General features: G+C 32.0%; 1 protein-coding gene across 1 annotated transcript; it reads left to right on the top strand.

The window, feature by feature from the left end:
• Positions 1 to 14,132: 14,132 nt before the first annotated feature.
• Positions 14,133 to 17,371, top strand: LOC122294870 (pentatricopeptide repeat-containing protein At2g27800, mitochondrial-like). The gene is made up of 2 exons (XM_043103855.1): positions 14,133 to 15,869; positions 16,440 to 17,371. Exons 1-2 carry the CDS (start codon positions 14,551 to 14,553, stop codon positions 16,471 to 16,473), a joined length of 1,353 nt encoding a protein of 450 aa, XP_042959789.1. The 5' UTR covers positions 14,133 to 14,550; the 3' UTR covers positions 16,474 to 17,371.
• The last annotated feature ends 575 nt before the right edge of the window (positions 17,372 to 17,946 follow it).

The following is a 17,946-nucleotide window of genomic DNA, read 5'->3' as shown; positions in this document are numbered from 1 at the left end:
AGTCATTGGATCTGCTACCATCTCAGTTGAGAAAATAAAATTAATCTTGACATCACCTCTTTCCACTATATATAAAATATAGTGATAATGCACATCAATGTATTTTTCCTTATAACTTTATGTTCCACTTTTATCAATGAGATGCAAAACTGATTATCACAAAACATATTGATCAGTTTTCTGAATGTACCCAAATTTAAGCTTTTAATAAAATTGTTGAAATCAAGGTTTCAAGTTTCATGTGATTATAAATCTACACATGGATTTTGATGATAACAAATGAATTCAAAGAATAAAGGAGTTTCAAGTTCAAGTTGTTCACACAATGGAATCAAGCACATCAAAGAACCAAGCATGAGCAAGAAGGAAACAAGTTCACATTAAAATCATAGAGTAATGTTGTAAATCTCTTAAAATTCGAAATTAGGATTAATGCTCAAAATTAATATTTTATCATAAAGCATTAAAATACATTTTCCACATGTGCATGAATATTTTTGAAAATTAAATTTAAAAATTTTGAAAGATGATTGATTGTCATCTTTTGCATGTGCATGCCTTGATTAAAGGGTTGAAATTTGAAAATATTAAAGATGATTGATTGTCATCTTTCACATGTGCATGTTTTATTTGAATATTTTTCAAAGTGATTAATGCTTTTTTTAGACTTATACAAAAGGTAGATGATTTTGTTTGAAAAATTTCAAAAGTAAAGTGTGCTCATTTTGTTATATGCAAAAAGTAAAAGATTAGATTTGAATTTTTTGAAAAAGATAGTGTGCTCATTTTGTTATATGCCAAAAGTAAAAGATTAGGTTTGATTTTTTTAAAAAAAGTGAATGATGTTGTCTTTGACAATTGAAAAAGAAGAACCTTTTATTTGAATGTTTTGAAAAAGTGAATGATGTTGTTTTTGACATGTGAATCTTTTTAAATTTGAATATGAAGTCTCATATGCCTATAAATAGATCATTTGAGAGCTTCACATTCACAACACCAAGAGCATACAACATTCATTCAAAACTTTCATTCTCTCTTCTCTAAGCATTGAACATTAATCCTTATTCATTTTGAGATATATAGTTTGCGCTGTCTTGTTCTTATTTCACTCATTGAGGAGTGTTTTCTGATAACCTACCTACTATCAGCTTTTGTATCAGAAAAATGGTGTGTATAACCCTTGTGCGTGTAGAAAGTATTTTACACGGGGAATAGTTGAATCACCACGTGTAAGGTGATTGCAAGTGTAGAGGGTGTTCTACACAGATCCTTTGTAGCAGTGTTGTTCAAAGGTATAATAGGTTTCTCTCTCCACCTGAAGAAGGTTGAATAGTGAATTTGGAAATTCTCAAGGGATAGCTTGAGGCGAGGACGTAGGCAGTGGGGCCGAAACTCGTTAACATACTGAGTTTGCTTCTCTCTTACCCTTACTCTTTATATTTATTGTTATTTCATATTTTGTTTATATTTTATATTATATATTTGATTTATAATTTTTATTTTTTTAATACAACTCAATTCACCCCCCATCTTGTGTTAGTCATCTGGGCAACAATTGGTATCAGAGCTAAGAGCTCTATTATAAGATTTACTATCTTTTGAGTTAAGATCTTATGGCTAACATTGCAGCTTCATTTAGTGAAGGTCAATCTAGCAGTCGGCCTCTACTCTTTTGTAGAGATAATTACTTATTCTGGAAAGTTAGAATGAGAATATTTCTTCAAGCTCAAAGTAGAGAAATCTGGAAATGTATTATAAATGGACCTTATATTCCAACAAAAGTGGTTGATGGAGTAAAGGTCAAAAAGGAAGAAGAAGAGTTTGATCGTGAAGACGATAGACTTTATACTTTAAATTTAACTGCTATGAATTTATTATATAATGCTGTTAATGGAAATGAGTTTAATAGAATAATGAATTGCGCTATGACAAAGGAAATTTGGGATAACTTGGAAGTAACTTATGAAGGAACTTCGCAAGTCAAAGAATCAAAAATTTATATTCTTACTCATGAATATGAAATGTTTAAGATGTATGATGATGAATCTATTTCTAGTATACACACTCGTTTTACTAACATCATAAACAGCTTGACAGCTCTTAGCAAAGTTTATTCCAAGGTGGAGATAGTAAGAAAAATTCTCAACTCTTTACCAAAACGTTGGGAATCAAAAGTTACAGCGATTCTTGAAGCTAGAGACCTCAAGAAGCTCGAAGTCAATGAACTCATCGGGTCACTTATCACCCATGAGTACACATTGAAAAGAGGAGAAGAAGAAGGAAAGCCAAAGAAGAGCTTAGCAATTAAAGTTGTTCCTCATGAAAGTGAAAGTGATGAAGATGAGGAAAATGACGATAAAGATGAAGAAGTTGCGATGATAACAAGAAGAATTCAGAGGTTCTTGAAGAAAAATAGAACTCCTCCGAGGAAATTCTTCAAAAAGTTTTCCAATAAAGATTCAGGTAAAAATGACATTTTAATTTATTATAAATGCAATAAACCTGGTCATATCAAGCCAGATTGTCCTCTGCTAAAGAAAGATCGAAACAAGGGCAAGAAAGTAATGAAAGTTACATGGGATGATGATTCAAGTAGCTCAGATAGTGAAGTAAGTAATGAAGAATCAGCAAATCTTTATCTTATGGCTAAAGATGACATTGAGGTAACAAATCTTGATAATATTGAAGATCATTCATATGAAGAATTGCAAAATGTTTTAGAAGAGGTTTATGAGGAATTTGAAAAATTGGGTATCAAGTATACTGCTTTGAAAAAGAAAAATTCTTCTTTAACAAACGAAATTGAAATTTTAAGAAAAGAAAGTATTATTTTGAAAGATGAAAATCTTGAATTGAATAAGAAAAAAACCGATTTAGAAAATATTGTTGAAAACTTTACGAATGGAAAAAAAAATTTTGAAAAACTTCTTGGTAGTCAAAGATGTGTTTTTGACAAGGCAGGTTTGAGATATATGCCAAAACAAAAATACAAACCTTATAAAAATTTCTTTGATAATCATTCTACATCAAAAACTAATATTCAAAATTCGTTTTATAAAAATAATTTTGTCAAAAAAGGATATTATTATAATCATTCAAGTTTTTCATATATGTCACATGCTATTTGTAATTTTTGTAATAGAAATGGTCATAATTATCATACTTGTCCTATTAGAAGAAATCATACAATGACTATAATAGCCATATGGGTACTTAAAAATCTTATTTCTTCTAATACTAATAAATAAAGGACCCAAAGAACTTGGTTACCAAGAAAAATCATTTTAATTGTTTTTATCGGTATGCATGAAGTCATCCACAAGCAAAAATAAGTGGTTTTTAGATAGTGGATGTTCAAGACACATGACGGGAGACAAGACTAAGTTCTTTGATTTTAAATCTAAAGAAGAAGGACACGTGACATTTGGAGACAACTCGAAAGGGAAGATCGTGGGAATAGGTAAAATTGGTAATGAATCTTCTCTCATAATTGAAGATGTTCTACTTGTTGAAGGTTTAAAACATAATCTTTTGAGCATAAGTCAATTATGTGATAAAGAATTTACAGTTACTTTCAAAATGAATAAATGCATTATTTTGAATGATCATGATTGTAATATTTGTTTTATTGCTTTTAGAAACAATAATATTTATAAAATCGATTTTGAAGAAATTACCTCACAAGATGCTATTTGTTTTTCAGCTCAAAATGAAACTAGTTGGCTATGGCATAGAAGATTAGGTCATGCCAATATAGAACTTATTTCCAAACTTTCAAAAAATGATCTTGTGAGAGGTTTACCAAAAACAAATTTTCTTAAAAACAAAATTTGTAATGCATTTCAATTTGGTAAACAAACAAAAACTTCTTTTAAAACTAAGAAACATATTTCCACTACTAGACCATTACAACTGATACATATGGATCTTTTTGGACCAAATAGAGTTGCAAGTCTAAGAGGAAAATATTATGCATTTGTTATTGTTGATGATTTCTCTAGATATACTTGAGTCATCTTTCTTGTTCATAAAGATGAGGCACATAATGCCTTTACCAAGTTATGCAAGAGAATTCAAAATGAAAATGGCTATACCATTTCAAATATCCGAAATGATAGGGGAAAAGAGTTTGTTAATAAAAATATTGAAACATTTTGTGATGAAAATGGTTTTGTGCATAATTTTTCTGCTCCTCGAACTCCTCAACAAAATGGGGTAGTAGAGAGGAAAAATAGATCTCTTCAAGAGATGGCAAAAACAATGCTCAATGAGAACAACTTGCCTAGTTATTTTTGGGCCGAAGCGGTAAGTACTGCATGTTATGTTATAAATAAAGTTATGCTAAGGTCTAAGTTAGATAAAACCCCCTATGAGCTTTGGAATGAGAAAAAGCCCAACATTGGTTACTTTCATGTATTTGGATGCAAATGTTTTATTTTGAATGACAGGGATAATTTAGGCAAGTTTGATACAAAATCTGATGAATGTATCTTTCTCGGGTATTCTACTAATAGTAAAGCTTATAGAGTATTCAATAAAAAGACTTTGACTGTACAAGAATCTATGCATGTAGTATTTGATGAATCTAATTCTCCACTCTCCAAAAAATCTATTGATGAAAAAACAGGAGGTATAAATAACACAGAAAGTCTCAATCTCAACAAAGAGAAAACAATAGAGGAAGTTCAACATGGAGCCATCAGGAAATATCATCAAAATTTAATACAAGATGCAACCAAACAGTGGAAATTTGTAAAAAATCATCCAGTAGAATAAATTTTGGGAGAACCTTCACAAGGTGTAAGTACTCGATCATCTCTTAGAAATATTTGTAACTATACTGCTTTTCTATCTCAAATTGAACCCAAAAATATTGATAACGCACTTCTTGATGAATATTGGATTCTAACTATGCAAGAAGAGTTGAATCAATTTGAAAGAAATGATGTTTGGACACTTGTTCCTAAACCCAAAAATCATACTATTATTGGAACAAAATGGGTTTTTAGAAACAAGAAAGATGAGTCCAGAGTCATTACTAGAAATAAGGCTCGACTTGTAACCCAAGATTTTAATCAAGAAAAAGGAATCGATTATGATGAGACATATGCACCTGTCGCAAGATTAGAAGTTATTCGAATGCTACTTGCATATGCTTGTTATAAAGATTTCAAACTTTTTCAAATGGATGTTAAAAGTGCTTTCTTAAATAGTTTTATAAATGAAGAGGTATATGTTGAGCAACCTCCAAGTTTTGAAAATCATATTTCCTCAAATCATGTTTTCAAACTCACAAAAGCACTATATGGACTTAAACAAGCTCCTAGAGCTTGGTACGAGCGACTCAGTGGTTTCTTGATTGAAAAAGGTTTTTCAAAAAGGAAAATCAACACAACTCTTTTCATTAAATATGAAAATGATGATATTCTTTTGATTCAGATTTATGTTGATGATATAATATTCGGTGCTACTAATAAAAATATGTGTCAAGTTTTTGCTAAGACTATACAGAAAGAATTTGAGATGAGCATGATGGGAGAACTTACATTCTTTCTCGGATTGCAAATTAAGCAAGCAAAAAGTGGGACATTCATCAATCAATCAAAATATATTAAGGAATTACTTAAGAAGTTTGGAATGGAAAATGCTAAGGAAATTGGAACACCAATGAGCCCATCAACTAAACTTGATAAAGATGAATCCGGTAAGTCAATTGACTCGAAGATATATCAAGGTATGATTGGTAGCTTATTATATTTAACAGCCAGTAGACCAGATATTATGTTTAGTGTGTGCTTATGTGCACGCTTTCAATCATCTCCAAAAGAATCACATTTAATTGCAGTTAAGCGCATTTTTAGATATCTTAGTGGTACAATTAACCTAGGGTTATGGTACCCTAAGCACACATCTTTCGATCTAATCAGTTACACAGATGCAGATTATGCTGGCTGTAAAATAAATCGAAAAAGCACTAGTGGAGCATGTCATTTCTTAGGTCATGCACTAGTTTCCTGGTTTAGTAAAAAATAAAATTCTGTTGCACTATTTACTGCTGAAGCAGAATATGTTGCTGCGGGTAGTTGTTGTGCTCAAGTTCTCTACATGAAACAACAACTTGAAGATTTTAAACTCATATGTAATCACATTCCAATCAAATGTGATAATACAAATACTATAAATCTTTCAAAGAACCCAATACAACATTCTAGAACTAACCATATTGAAATAATGTATCATTTTCTTCGAGATCATGTGCAAAAAGGTGATATAATATTAGAGTTCACAAACACACACGATCAGTTAGCAAATATTTTCACAAAACCTTTACCAGAAGATAGATTATGTATGATCAGAAGAGAAATAGGTATGATGCATGCTATGAATATCTCTTAAAAGATAGACCAGAGTCAATAAAAATAGAGATAGATTTTTTAAATACTTTTACATAAACTTGAGATTCTTAGCCTCATGTTTGAGACGCTCATTCTCTTCATACAATATCATGTCATTCTTATCCATAGGAACCGGCAAGCGAAATGAAGAATCTAATAAAGATTTTAACTGTTTATTCTTCTGCCGAATGATTTCTTTCCTTGTGTGAGACTCTTGAACAATTCGTTGAAGTACAACAATTTGTTCTTTGAGCTTTTCAACTTCGTGATTTTTGGCTTGTAGCCGCTGAGAAAAAGCAACAATAGAGGAAGAGTAGCGAGTTCCAAGACTCACCAAGTCATAAATAGCATCAGAATCTGACTTATTAGTCAGATTATTATTTTCTTGGTGCAACATGGCACTAATGGTAGCTGCAGAAAGAACAGGAGGTTGAGATGCAGAATGCCTCATGGATGGATCTAGAGAAATGTTAGAAGAATGAGCCATTGAGAAAAGAATAGAAGGCTTAAAATGAGAATGTTGAAGGAATGCAGATGAGTTATAGAGATGAGAAAAAAACTTGATGCGGATTGGATGAACTTCAGGACTGATTTTATAGAGATAGCATAAAGAATAAGACAAACTATCATCCAAGTCAAAGAGCAATGTATTTTTTTCCCGATCGGTGAAAATGACATTTTTTTAGAAACTCGGAGTCTTCAATCTCGTTTGTCAACAACATCAGGCAATTTTTATCAAATCTCCAGCCGCACTTGTCGGGTCACAGACGGATGAAATTTATTTATTTATTTTAACTATCTACAGTGTCTACTAACGCACTATTTTCTTCAGGTCCATTTACTTGCTGCTGATCCTTTTTAATGATGCCAAAAGGGGGAGAAGTTTTAGACTAGAACATTAACGTTGTTTAAATTGCTAAACTTGTTATATATGTTTGGAATTATATTTATACTTTTGCTTGAAAAACTAACGCATATTTTCAGGGGGAGTTTAAGTATTAATACAGGTTTCAAGTTCTATCAAGTATTTGTCATCATCAAAAAGGGGGAGATTGTTGAAACTAAGGTTTCAAGTTTCATGTGATTATAAATCTACACATGGATTTTGATGATAACAAATGAATTCAAAGAATAAAGGAGTTTCAAGCTCAAGTTGTTCACACAATGGAATCAAGCACATCAAAGAACCAAGCATGAGCAAGAAGGAAACAAATTCACATTAAAGTCATAGAGTAATGTTGTAAATCTCTTAAAATTCGAAATTAGGATTAATGCTCAAAATTAATATTTTATCATAAAGCATTAAAATACATTTTCCACATGTGCATGAATATTTTTGAAAATTAAATTTGAAAATTTTGAAAGATGATTGATTGTCATCTTTTGCATGTGCATGCCTTGATTAAATGGTTGAATTTTGAAAATATTAAAGACGATTGATTGTCATCTTTCACATGTGCATGTTTTATTTGAATATTTTTAAAAGTGATTGATGCTTTTTTTAGACTTATACAAAAGGTAGATGATTTTGTTTGAAAATTTTCAAAAGTAAAGTGTGCTCATTTTGTTATATGCAAAAAGTAAAAGATTAGATTTGAATTTTTAGAAAAGGAAAGTGTGCTCATTTTGTCATATGCCAAAAGTAAAAGATTAGGTTTGATTTTTTTTGAAAAAGTGAATGATGTTGTCTTTGACAATTGAAAAAGAAGAACCTTTTATTTGAATTTTTTGAAAAAGTGAATGATATTATTTTTGACATGTGAATCTTTTTAAATTTGAATATGAAGTCTCATATGCCTATAAATAGATCATTTGAGAGTTTCACATTCACAACACCAAGAACATACAACATTCATTCAAAGCTTTCATTCTCTCTTCTCTAAACATTAAACATTAATCCTTGTTCATTTTGAGAGATATAGTTTGTGCTATATTGTTCTTATTTCACTCATTGAGGAGTGTTTTCTGATAACCTACCCACTATCAGCTTTTGTATCAGAAAAAAGGGTATGTATAACCCTTGTGCGTGTAGAAAGTATTCTACACGGGGAATAGTTGAATCATCACGTGTAAGGTGATTGCAAGTGTAGAGGGTGTTCTACACAGATCCTTTGTAGCGGTGTTGTTCAAAGGTGTAATAAGTTTCTATCTCCACCTGAAGAAGGTTGAATAGTGAATTTGGGAATTCTCAAGGGGTAGCTTGAGGCGAGGACGTAGGCAGTGGGGTCGAACCTCGTTAACATACTGAGTTTGCTTCTCTCTTACCCTTACTCTTTATATTTATTGTTATTTCATATTTTGTTTATATTTTATATTATATATTTGATTTATAATTGTTATTTTTTTAATACAACTCAATTCACTCCCCCTCTTGTGTTAGTCATCTGAGCAACAAAAATGTTTCATCCACACTGCAGTACTACAAGCAATATATTCTACTTTCATAGTAGTCTTAACAATATAGCCATATTTCTTACTGAACTAAGAAAATGTTATTCCCCCAAATAGACATATATGTCCAGATGTAGATTTTCTATCATCTACATAACTTCCAAAATCAAAATCACTATTGCCGATTAATTCTAGATCACTGTTCCCAAAGCATAATTTTAAATTTTTTTGTACCTTGTAGAACTTTAATAAACACTTCACTGCTTGCCAATGTTCCTTACCTGTGCTTACCAATCCTACTGCATGATAAATATCTGGTCTTGTACTTGTCATTGTATATATGAAGCTTTCCACAACTTAAGCATAGGGAACTTTAAGCATTTCACTTATTTCCTTTCCATCTTTTGGGCACATGCTTTTATTTAAAGTATGACCTTTGCAAACAGATGCACTTAAGGATTTACAATTTTTCATACTAAATCTTTTAAATATTTTTTCTATATATTTTTATTGATCTAAATACAACATCTTTAAATTTCTCTTTCTAGAAATTCTTATACCAAGAATACAGGTGGCTTCACCCATGTCTTTTATTTCAAATTTAGATGCCAAGAATTCTTTTATTTCATTCATCATATCTAGACAATTATTTGCCAGTAATATATCATTAACATATGATGATAATGATGTTAATTTATTATCATTTTTCTATATGTATATACAGCGATCTAGTGGACTCATTTCATATTCCATTTCTAAAATGGCTTAGTGAAATTTTAAGTACCATTGTATTGAAGATTGCTGAAGTCCATACAGTGACTTCTTTAACCTAGAGACTTTTTCTTCATGTCCTTCAATTTGGAATCTTTCTGGTTGAATCATAAAAATATGTTCTTTTAATTCTATTAATAAAATGTCTTTACATCTAATTGATGTAATTCCAAATTCATCATGGTAACCATAGACATGATAATCCTTATTGATGTAAACTTCATCATAGGCGAATATTTATATCCAAAGTCTATACCAGGTTGTTAGGTATATCATTTGGCCACTAACATTGCTTCATATCTTTTCAAACTACCATCAATTTTAAATTTTCATCTGAAAACCCATTTACAACCAATAGCTTTTTAATCTTTTGAACGATCTGTTAACTCCCAAATATTACTTTTATATATCGATTATATTTCATCTTTCATGGCCTCAAGCCATTTATCTGAATCAATACTGTTGATTGCCCTAGAAATTTTTCGGAATCATTTTCTAAATTTTTCAAACTAGTATTTAGTATATAATGACCTTAAAATAATATTGATGGTCATCTAGTTGTTTTACTCTAGCAGTCTCCAACATCAATACATAAAAATTGATTTTCATCTGATTATCTTTTATTCTTATTATTCTATCTGAATAATATCAGAATTTTCATTATTAGATTCTGTGAGATCTGTTAATTCTCTAAATCATTTAATAAATCTATCTGATCAACTGGAGTAATTAGGTTTATATTTTCCAAAAAGACGACATCTCGACTTTCTATCAATCTTCTTTCAAAATGATAAAAATATGTAGTCACTTCCGTTTTCTACATATCCAATAAATATGCATTCCCAGGTTTTACTTTTCAATTTATCCCTTAGTGGCCTTGGCCCTTGGGATAAGTACCCGTACCTTACAATACCACATTTTGAGTTTACTTAAATTTGGTTTATATCACATCTATATCTCGTAAGATGTAAGATGTTTTGCTTTGGTTTCAACTATATTTAATATATATGCTACAGCCGATAATGTTTCATTCAAAAAATGTGCTAGTAGATCAACTATGCCATCATCGATCTTGTCATATCCAATAGGGTTTTATTTCTTCTTTCTATATATTTTTTTTTTTTGAAATGTCATTTTGTTGAGGTTTATATAGTATAGTATAAATGTGTCTTCTATCATTCAGTTTGCAGAAATCATCCAAAACTTCAAATTCACCTCCTTATCACTATTCAAATATTTAATGGGCCTACCCAAATGGGTTTCTACTTCTACTTTATATTTTTTAAATTTCTCAATTGCCTCATATTTATATTTGAGTAAATAGGTATGCACATATATTAAATAGTCATCAATGAAAGTGATAAAGTACTTCATTCCTCTATGGGTTTTAGTTTTAAAAGGTCCACCAACATCAAAATGTATAATTTCAAGTAAATTTGTGGATTTCCAATTTTTTAAAAAAGATTTAATAATCATTTTTTCTTTAATACATGGTTCACAGATATTAAAATTATCTAAATTTATTTGTGATATTAATCTACTTTTACACATTCTGATCATCTAATTTTTATTTATATGGCCTAATCTTAAATGCCATAAATATATACAATCACTAGACATATTCAAATAATAAAAAATAGATACTTTATTAATATTAACATTCAATACATACAAATCGCGATCTTTCACACATTTTACCGATATATTACCCTTTCTTATTACAACTGTTCCAAACTTAAACTCAACTATATAGCCTTTATAATCTAGTACAGGTACTGATATTAAATTTCTACAAATACTAGGTACATATAATTTATCACTAAGTATAATAACGGAATCATTCACTTTAAATTTACATGTAACTTACTTCAAGACATTACAATATGTGATGCTGCCCATATATACTCTATGCTCTTCTGTTTATTTATCTTCAAGTTTGACAAACATATCTTTGTTCATACATATATGTCTTGTTGTTACAGAGTCAACCCACCATGAATCTGAGTCAACCCACCATGAATCTGACATTGATTCCACTGGCATTATTTTTTAGACTGTCATCACAATTTCCTTGCTTTCTTGTGTGTTTTCCTTATTGGAACATTTTGATTTGTAATACCACTTCTTTCTACACTTAAAACAGTTTCCAGTAAATGGTTTACTTTGTTTCTTTTTCAACCATTTTTTTTTCTTAAACTGTTTTGGCTTCATCTTGTTCTGTGTAGAATGTTTATCCTTGGTCATCAATAAATTGGATGATTCACCATCTCTATTCCTCATCTTCATCATTCTTCTTCAAGTACTAAAAGTACTGGAAGCAATGTCATTATTATTTTATTTTCACTATATGTTAAAGAAATAATAATGTGACCCCAAGATGAAAGAAGACTATTTAATATGGTTGTAACTTGCATTTTATCAGTGAGAGAATGACCAATATCATATAATTCTTTTGCAATCAACTCCATTTAAAGTACATGATCTCCAATGTCATCATTCTCTTTCATACAAGTTTGGTTATACATATATGATAATAATTGTATACAAGTATCCGATCTTAAAACATAATTTGCCTCAATTGCATCCATGATTTCTTTAGTAATTTCATAGTTTTCAAATAGAGGAATGATGTGATCATTCATACAATGCAAAATTAAAACTTTTGCTCATTCATTGTGTTCTTCACATTTATCTTTGCTTCGTACGTTACTTCTATTTAGCCCATTTTCTACACTTTCGGATAGCTTTGGTGTTATTAAGGTATATAAGGTATTTTCATGGGTTATAAAAAAAGTTATATACCTTTTCAAGACCCAAAAATTTCTTCTATTCAGATTTTCTATTCTCGAGGGATTAATACTTTTCTTTTATGCCATAAATATTAAATCTTTTAAATTAACTACAAAAAAAATGTAGAAATAATAAATATGTTTTATTGTAAATAAATTACATACAATAGTTCAACTGTGAAAAAAATTAAAAGTATTATAAACTCAATAGTAATAATAATTTTTTAATTTAATCTAATGTGGCAGTCTCGAAATTTCCCTATTATATTTTAAATAAGGAGAACAATAGAAGTGGTGTCCCGATGGAGTATTCCCAAAAACTTTCCTTGATGTTTTTACATTTTCAAAGAATTATTGGCAATAATCTTGACCAACAGGTGCTCTGTAATGATTTGACACAAAATTTAGAGCACAACGGCTGGTATCGAGTCAACCGGTTCAGCTGGTACAAACCAGGTCTAAGACAAGAAAACTGGTGGTCAGTAGAGCGGTCAACAACTCGTTCCTTCTCTCAACTTGTGGCTCAGCTCAAAGATTGGCTTGCGGCTCAGTCGGCGTCATTCGATTTGGCTGAAACAACGTCGTGTTGTTTCTTATGGGCTACTTCCAACGTTCTTGGAATAGGGTCGTTCACTATGGGAACTAGTTTCTCTGTAGTATCCAAAACGACAATGTTGTTTGCCTCTTGACTTGGCTCTAAACGATAATGTCATTTAGCGAAGAATAATTTGAACTTTTCTTACCGTTGGACGAAACGTCTTGAAAGGTTGCCTTCTTCTTCCTTGCGCAGACTGAAGCCAATCATTGTGAATGACTAATTAGTACTTCCCTTAAGCAATATTGATGATGACGACCAAGGTTCCGAAATGTCCCTGACACTCTCGAACCCCGATGGCAGTAAGGGACTTCAGTTACTGGCCGAAACAATAAAAATGTGTGTAAATTTGTTGGATAATGCACTATTTCTTTATGTAAAAAAGTGTCTATAATTTTCTTCAAAATAATAACAACTTACAAGATTTTGAAAATTCCTAGTATACTCTAAGCCTCCCACCATAATTTGGAAAAGCTTTTCCCTTGGATTTGAAAGTTTTCGAAGATGATTGTAATATGCAAGTGTAGTTGCTAAACTAAGCACTTGCCTATTGATCGTCTTCTCAATGTACGAAATTAAACCATCTATCATGACCCGGCCTTTGATATCACTGTAGAAAAATAGAGAATAAAAATGAACGAAAATCGAATGGAAAATCGACAGTATAGTGACACTTCCGTGAGGATATTTGTCTTACAAATTAGTGATGAATAAAAAGAATTAAGTGCATTCATTATACACCAATGATCCATATTTGTAGGCTATAAGATACTGGTTGAAAAGAGGCACAACTATTGACAATACAATGGCTGACAAATGACACAACCATTAACAAATGACACAACCATTAATAAGTGTAATTTTTTTTTTTTTTGCTTTTTTCATGTATTTTTAAAATATCCTTAAATATTTTTTAAGAAATAAAATTCACAATATTAATAAAAAATACTTACTTAATCACTAAAAAAAATTTAAAAAAAAGTAATGCATCGAGAGAAATGCTCATTTCTCTTAAAAAAACAAAGAAAATGACAAGTTATAAAAAAGATTTAAGTAAAATTTAAAAACATAAATAAAAAATTAATAGCCTAGATTATTAGGAAATTTATTAAATTGACAAACTAAACATACAAAAAAAAGTTAAAATTTGTAAAATACCTAGAAAACATAAAATACACAAACATAATAAAATTTGATAAAAAGAAAGTAAACTGACTTGCCTGTTCGGCTGTCTCCTTCCTTCCATCTCCAGAGCTCCAAACCCGCACGGCTCATCACTCTTGGTCTCCGTCTCGTGAGATCGGTGTTTGAGTTTCCAACTCCCTCTTGGTGTAAAAATACGTTCCTGGATTTGGTAAGGTACCTGCAATAGCATAGAGGTCGGGTTCCAACTTTTCACTTCGTCGCTCTCTTCTCCTACTTCAGATTAGCATTACATAATTCACTTGAAATCCGACCAAATAGCAGAATCCGTTTCTTTTTCGCTATTCTGTATTCCTAGCATATATTTTTTCTTCAGATTAAGATTATGATATTGAAACATTCCTTTTGGTTTGAGCTGTGATTGGCCACACGCTATTCCTTTTTTTAATTTTTTATTCTTTTTAGTATGGTTCTTATTCGTAGAAATTGCCTAAACTATATTTTCTCAGGCAGAAATTCAACCAGTCCGATATGTTCTACAAACCCATCTCACCATTTTAGGGCACATTCAATAATCTTCTCTAATTATGCGATTCCCAGTAATCTAACCTTGAAGCATATACTCCTTTTGAATCGGACCGAAGTTGGCCCACGTGCCAGAGTAGCTTCAAATGGAATTCTATGCCTACATGCGCGCGTTTCCTTGAATTTAGGGTACTCCACTAAAGCCCCATCGAGATCTTTTAGAAGGAGAGAGTGTAAGAGAGCAAAATCTAATGCTGAGGCCCCTCTCAATGAGGCACAATTTCAGCATGCGGTTTCCAAACTTCCCCCGAGATTCACTGCCGAAGAGCTTTGCAATGTCATAACCTTCCAACGTGATCCTAAAGTGTGCCTGGAGTTGTACAATTGGGCGTCCCAACAGCGTAGGTTTAGGCATGATGTTTGCACTTATCACATTACGATAAAGAAGCTTGGTGCCGCAAAAATGTACCAAGAAATGGATGATGTTGTAAACCAAGTGCTTGCTCTTCCATGTGTTGGTTCAGAGGCTCTCTACAATACCATCATCTATTTTTTCACAGAGGCACGGAAGCTGACTCGAGCGGTCAATATATTTAATCACATGAGGAATGGCAGAAATTTGGATTGCAGGCCCTCCATTAGAACCTATAATCTTCTTTTTGCGGCGTTCTTGAGTCGGGGAAATAATTCTTATATAAACCACATGTATATGGAGACTATTAGATGCTTGTTTAGGCAGATGGTAAATGATGGGATTGAACCTGACATTTTCTCTATGAATTCCATGATAAAGGGTTATGTGCTCTCTCTTCATGTTAATGATGCTCTAAGGATATTTCATCAGATGGGTCCTGTGTACAAGTGTTTGCCCAACTCATTCTCCTATGATTATTTGATCCATGGGTTATGCATTCAAGGCCGAACTAATAATGCAAAACAGTTGTGTGATGAAATGAAGGGAAAAGGGTTTCTTCCAAGTAATAAATCATACAATTCGCTCGTTAATGCTTTGGCTCTTGGCGGAGAAGTTGACGAGGCAGTGAGGTACCTATGGGAGATGAGTGAAAGGCAGAGGTCAGTTGATTTCATTACTTACCGGACTGTCTTGGATGAGATCTGCAGAGGAGGAAGGGTCAGAGAGGCCATGAGGTTGTTGAAAGAGTTTCAAGAAAAAAACCTTGTGGATGGGGATACGTACAAGAAGCTTCAACATGTGCTCGAAGATGACTTTGGAAATTCAATTGGCAAAAATCATTCCAGGTACTGAGCACTGGTTATCTTTAATGGTTATAAATTATCTATATCTACATTGGATTGAGAGTTGACTGGAACTTCTTTGTATTTATCATAGAGCGAGTGTGCTAGCACTATATGCTGTTTTTAAGAGGTTGTGTGGTTAAGCTGCTGGAACAGAACTTTGTCAAATCTCCTTTTGCACAAGTTCTTATTAGATCATCAGAAATAGTTGCAGCAAGTTCTTGCGACTATTGAAACTTAATGAAGCAACATTATTTCGTTTTTTATTACGTAGATTCTTAACAAAACACTTAATTAAAAAAAAAAAAAAAGATTCTTAACAAAACATGTTTGAACTTGTGTTTGTGGAAGAGTCTTTTTTATTGTGGGTTTAGTTTGCTGTTTCATCATATACATGACCAAATATGTCTGCCAGCAACTTAAGGACTTGGTCAAAGAATAAAATTGAAAAAAAAAAAAAAAAGGAATTGATCCAAAATTTTAAAGTTGATTGTATTAATTTTTGTTCCTTCCCATTTTCATTTGTTTTAAGGTTGAATATGAATGATGTTGCTTCTGCGAACTCTTATGTAGATGGATGCCACAACCCCAAAATATTCCAAGGTGATGTATGATTGAAATCGTCAAGGAAGTCTCATCCTATTTGAAGAGGATTAATACAACCCTGAGAAGATCCCCTCGGTCCCCCCATCTCTGCTTTTGAGGGTGACAACATGGTTGAGAGGTCAACCAAGCGTCCCGATCTTCTTGTGGCTCTTGATATGAGTCACATGATCCAAGAGCCTAAGAGCCTCAGACAAGCCCGCTCTATCTCCACTTTAGAATGTCTACAAGATGGAAGCATTGGAACTGTCCCTGTTCGGTGTGTGGAGACTGGTATACTCTAGCCTTGAATGAATGTGACCATTGGCCCCAGTGGGCTGACAACTGTAGTTTTGTAAGTGGAAATGATGAGGCTCTCCAGGACGCCCTTCCTGTTGACAACATTGGCTTCAATGTGAACTCAAAATTTACCTCCCTGGGCATCATCATGAACAACCTTGGTCAGATAGGTAATGGTTATGCTCCAATGCTTAACAGTCGCACCTCTCACATTGCTGTGATGTTTGCTGAGCTCTCAACTAAGATTAATAGCCTTTCTTTGGGTACCCAACACTTAATTGTTTTGCTGAGAGGGAAATGCGTCAGAACTTGGCTTTTGTTGTCATCAAGAGTGTTGAGAAGAAAGGATCCTTCAGGTGCAAAGTTCCCAAGTCCGCAGCAAAGTTGGAAATTGAAATGTGCTTCTCAGATCTATTAGACTTGTTTTGTCTATATCTTTGATTTTACTCTTTTGCAATTTTGGTTTCGTCATTTTGGTAGCTTTGAGGCAGCTTTAAGTCTTTATCACAGTTCTCTAGCATTGATTTTGAGGATGAAGGGGTTGTTGAAACTCGAGCAGTTAGATGTCTTCTGGGTGCTAAACGTCCATCACGCATTTCAAAGTGCTCTTGCTTTCTATTGCATTTGTTAGTTTTATTGGCTCTTAGTTTAGTTGTTGCATGTTTCACTTCCATAATTCGTTGGTCATTTGTGGGTGTTCTCTCTCTTTCCTTGTTTTTCTCTACAGCACTGATGAGAGAGTGGCAATATTTTTTCTGATTGTAACTTTCTTTTTAACTAAATCACATATGAAACTATTTAAAATTTGTCGCATTAACAAGTGTGATTGAAGGCAGCAAAATCCAAAACAAAGAATAACATTGCTCAGAGGCACGGGGGGTTTGGGACTTGCCTCACAAACATCATCTTCGGCTGTGTTTGTTTTGGGAAGGATTTCATTTGGATTGTAGACAAGCAAAAATAGACTAAAAATTTTCATGTGGTTCTGCTTGGCCATTGAAAATTCTCAGATAAAAATTTTGAGTTTTAAGATTAAATATTAAAGTATTATATTTTAATATTATTATTATTTTAGGATTTGAAAAAGTAGGAAAAAGTTAAATTATTTATTATATTTTGTATAGAAATTTGAAAAAGTTGTAATGATGAGATGAGAATTTTATATTTGAGATAAAAATTTTATGTGGCCAAACAGAAC

The sequence above is a fragment of the Carya illinoinensis genome, chromosome 14, assembly GCF_018687715.1.
Source record: "Carya illinoinensis cultivar Pawnee chromosome 14, C.illinoinensisPawnee_v1, whole genome shotgun sequence".
Classification (NCBI taxonomy): Eukaryota; Viridiplantae; Streptophyta; class Magnoliopsida; order Fagales; family Juglandaceae; genus Carya; species Carya illinoinensis.
The sequence above is the reverse complement of the archived record's forward strand: the minus strand, read 5'-3'. Positions and strand labels throughout refer to the sequence as shown.

Coding starts and splice junctions, on each gene's coding strand:
- LOC122294870 (XM_043103855.1), top strand. CDS start 14,551: ATGGTTCTTATTCGTAGAAATTGCCTAAACTATATTTTCTCAGGCAGA. Junction 15,870..16,439: donor ATTGGCAAAAATCATTCCAG/GTACTGAGCACT, acceptor ACTCTTATGTAG/ATGGATGCCACAACCCCAAA.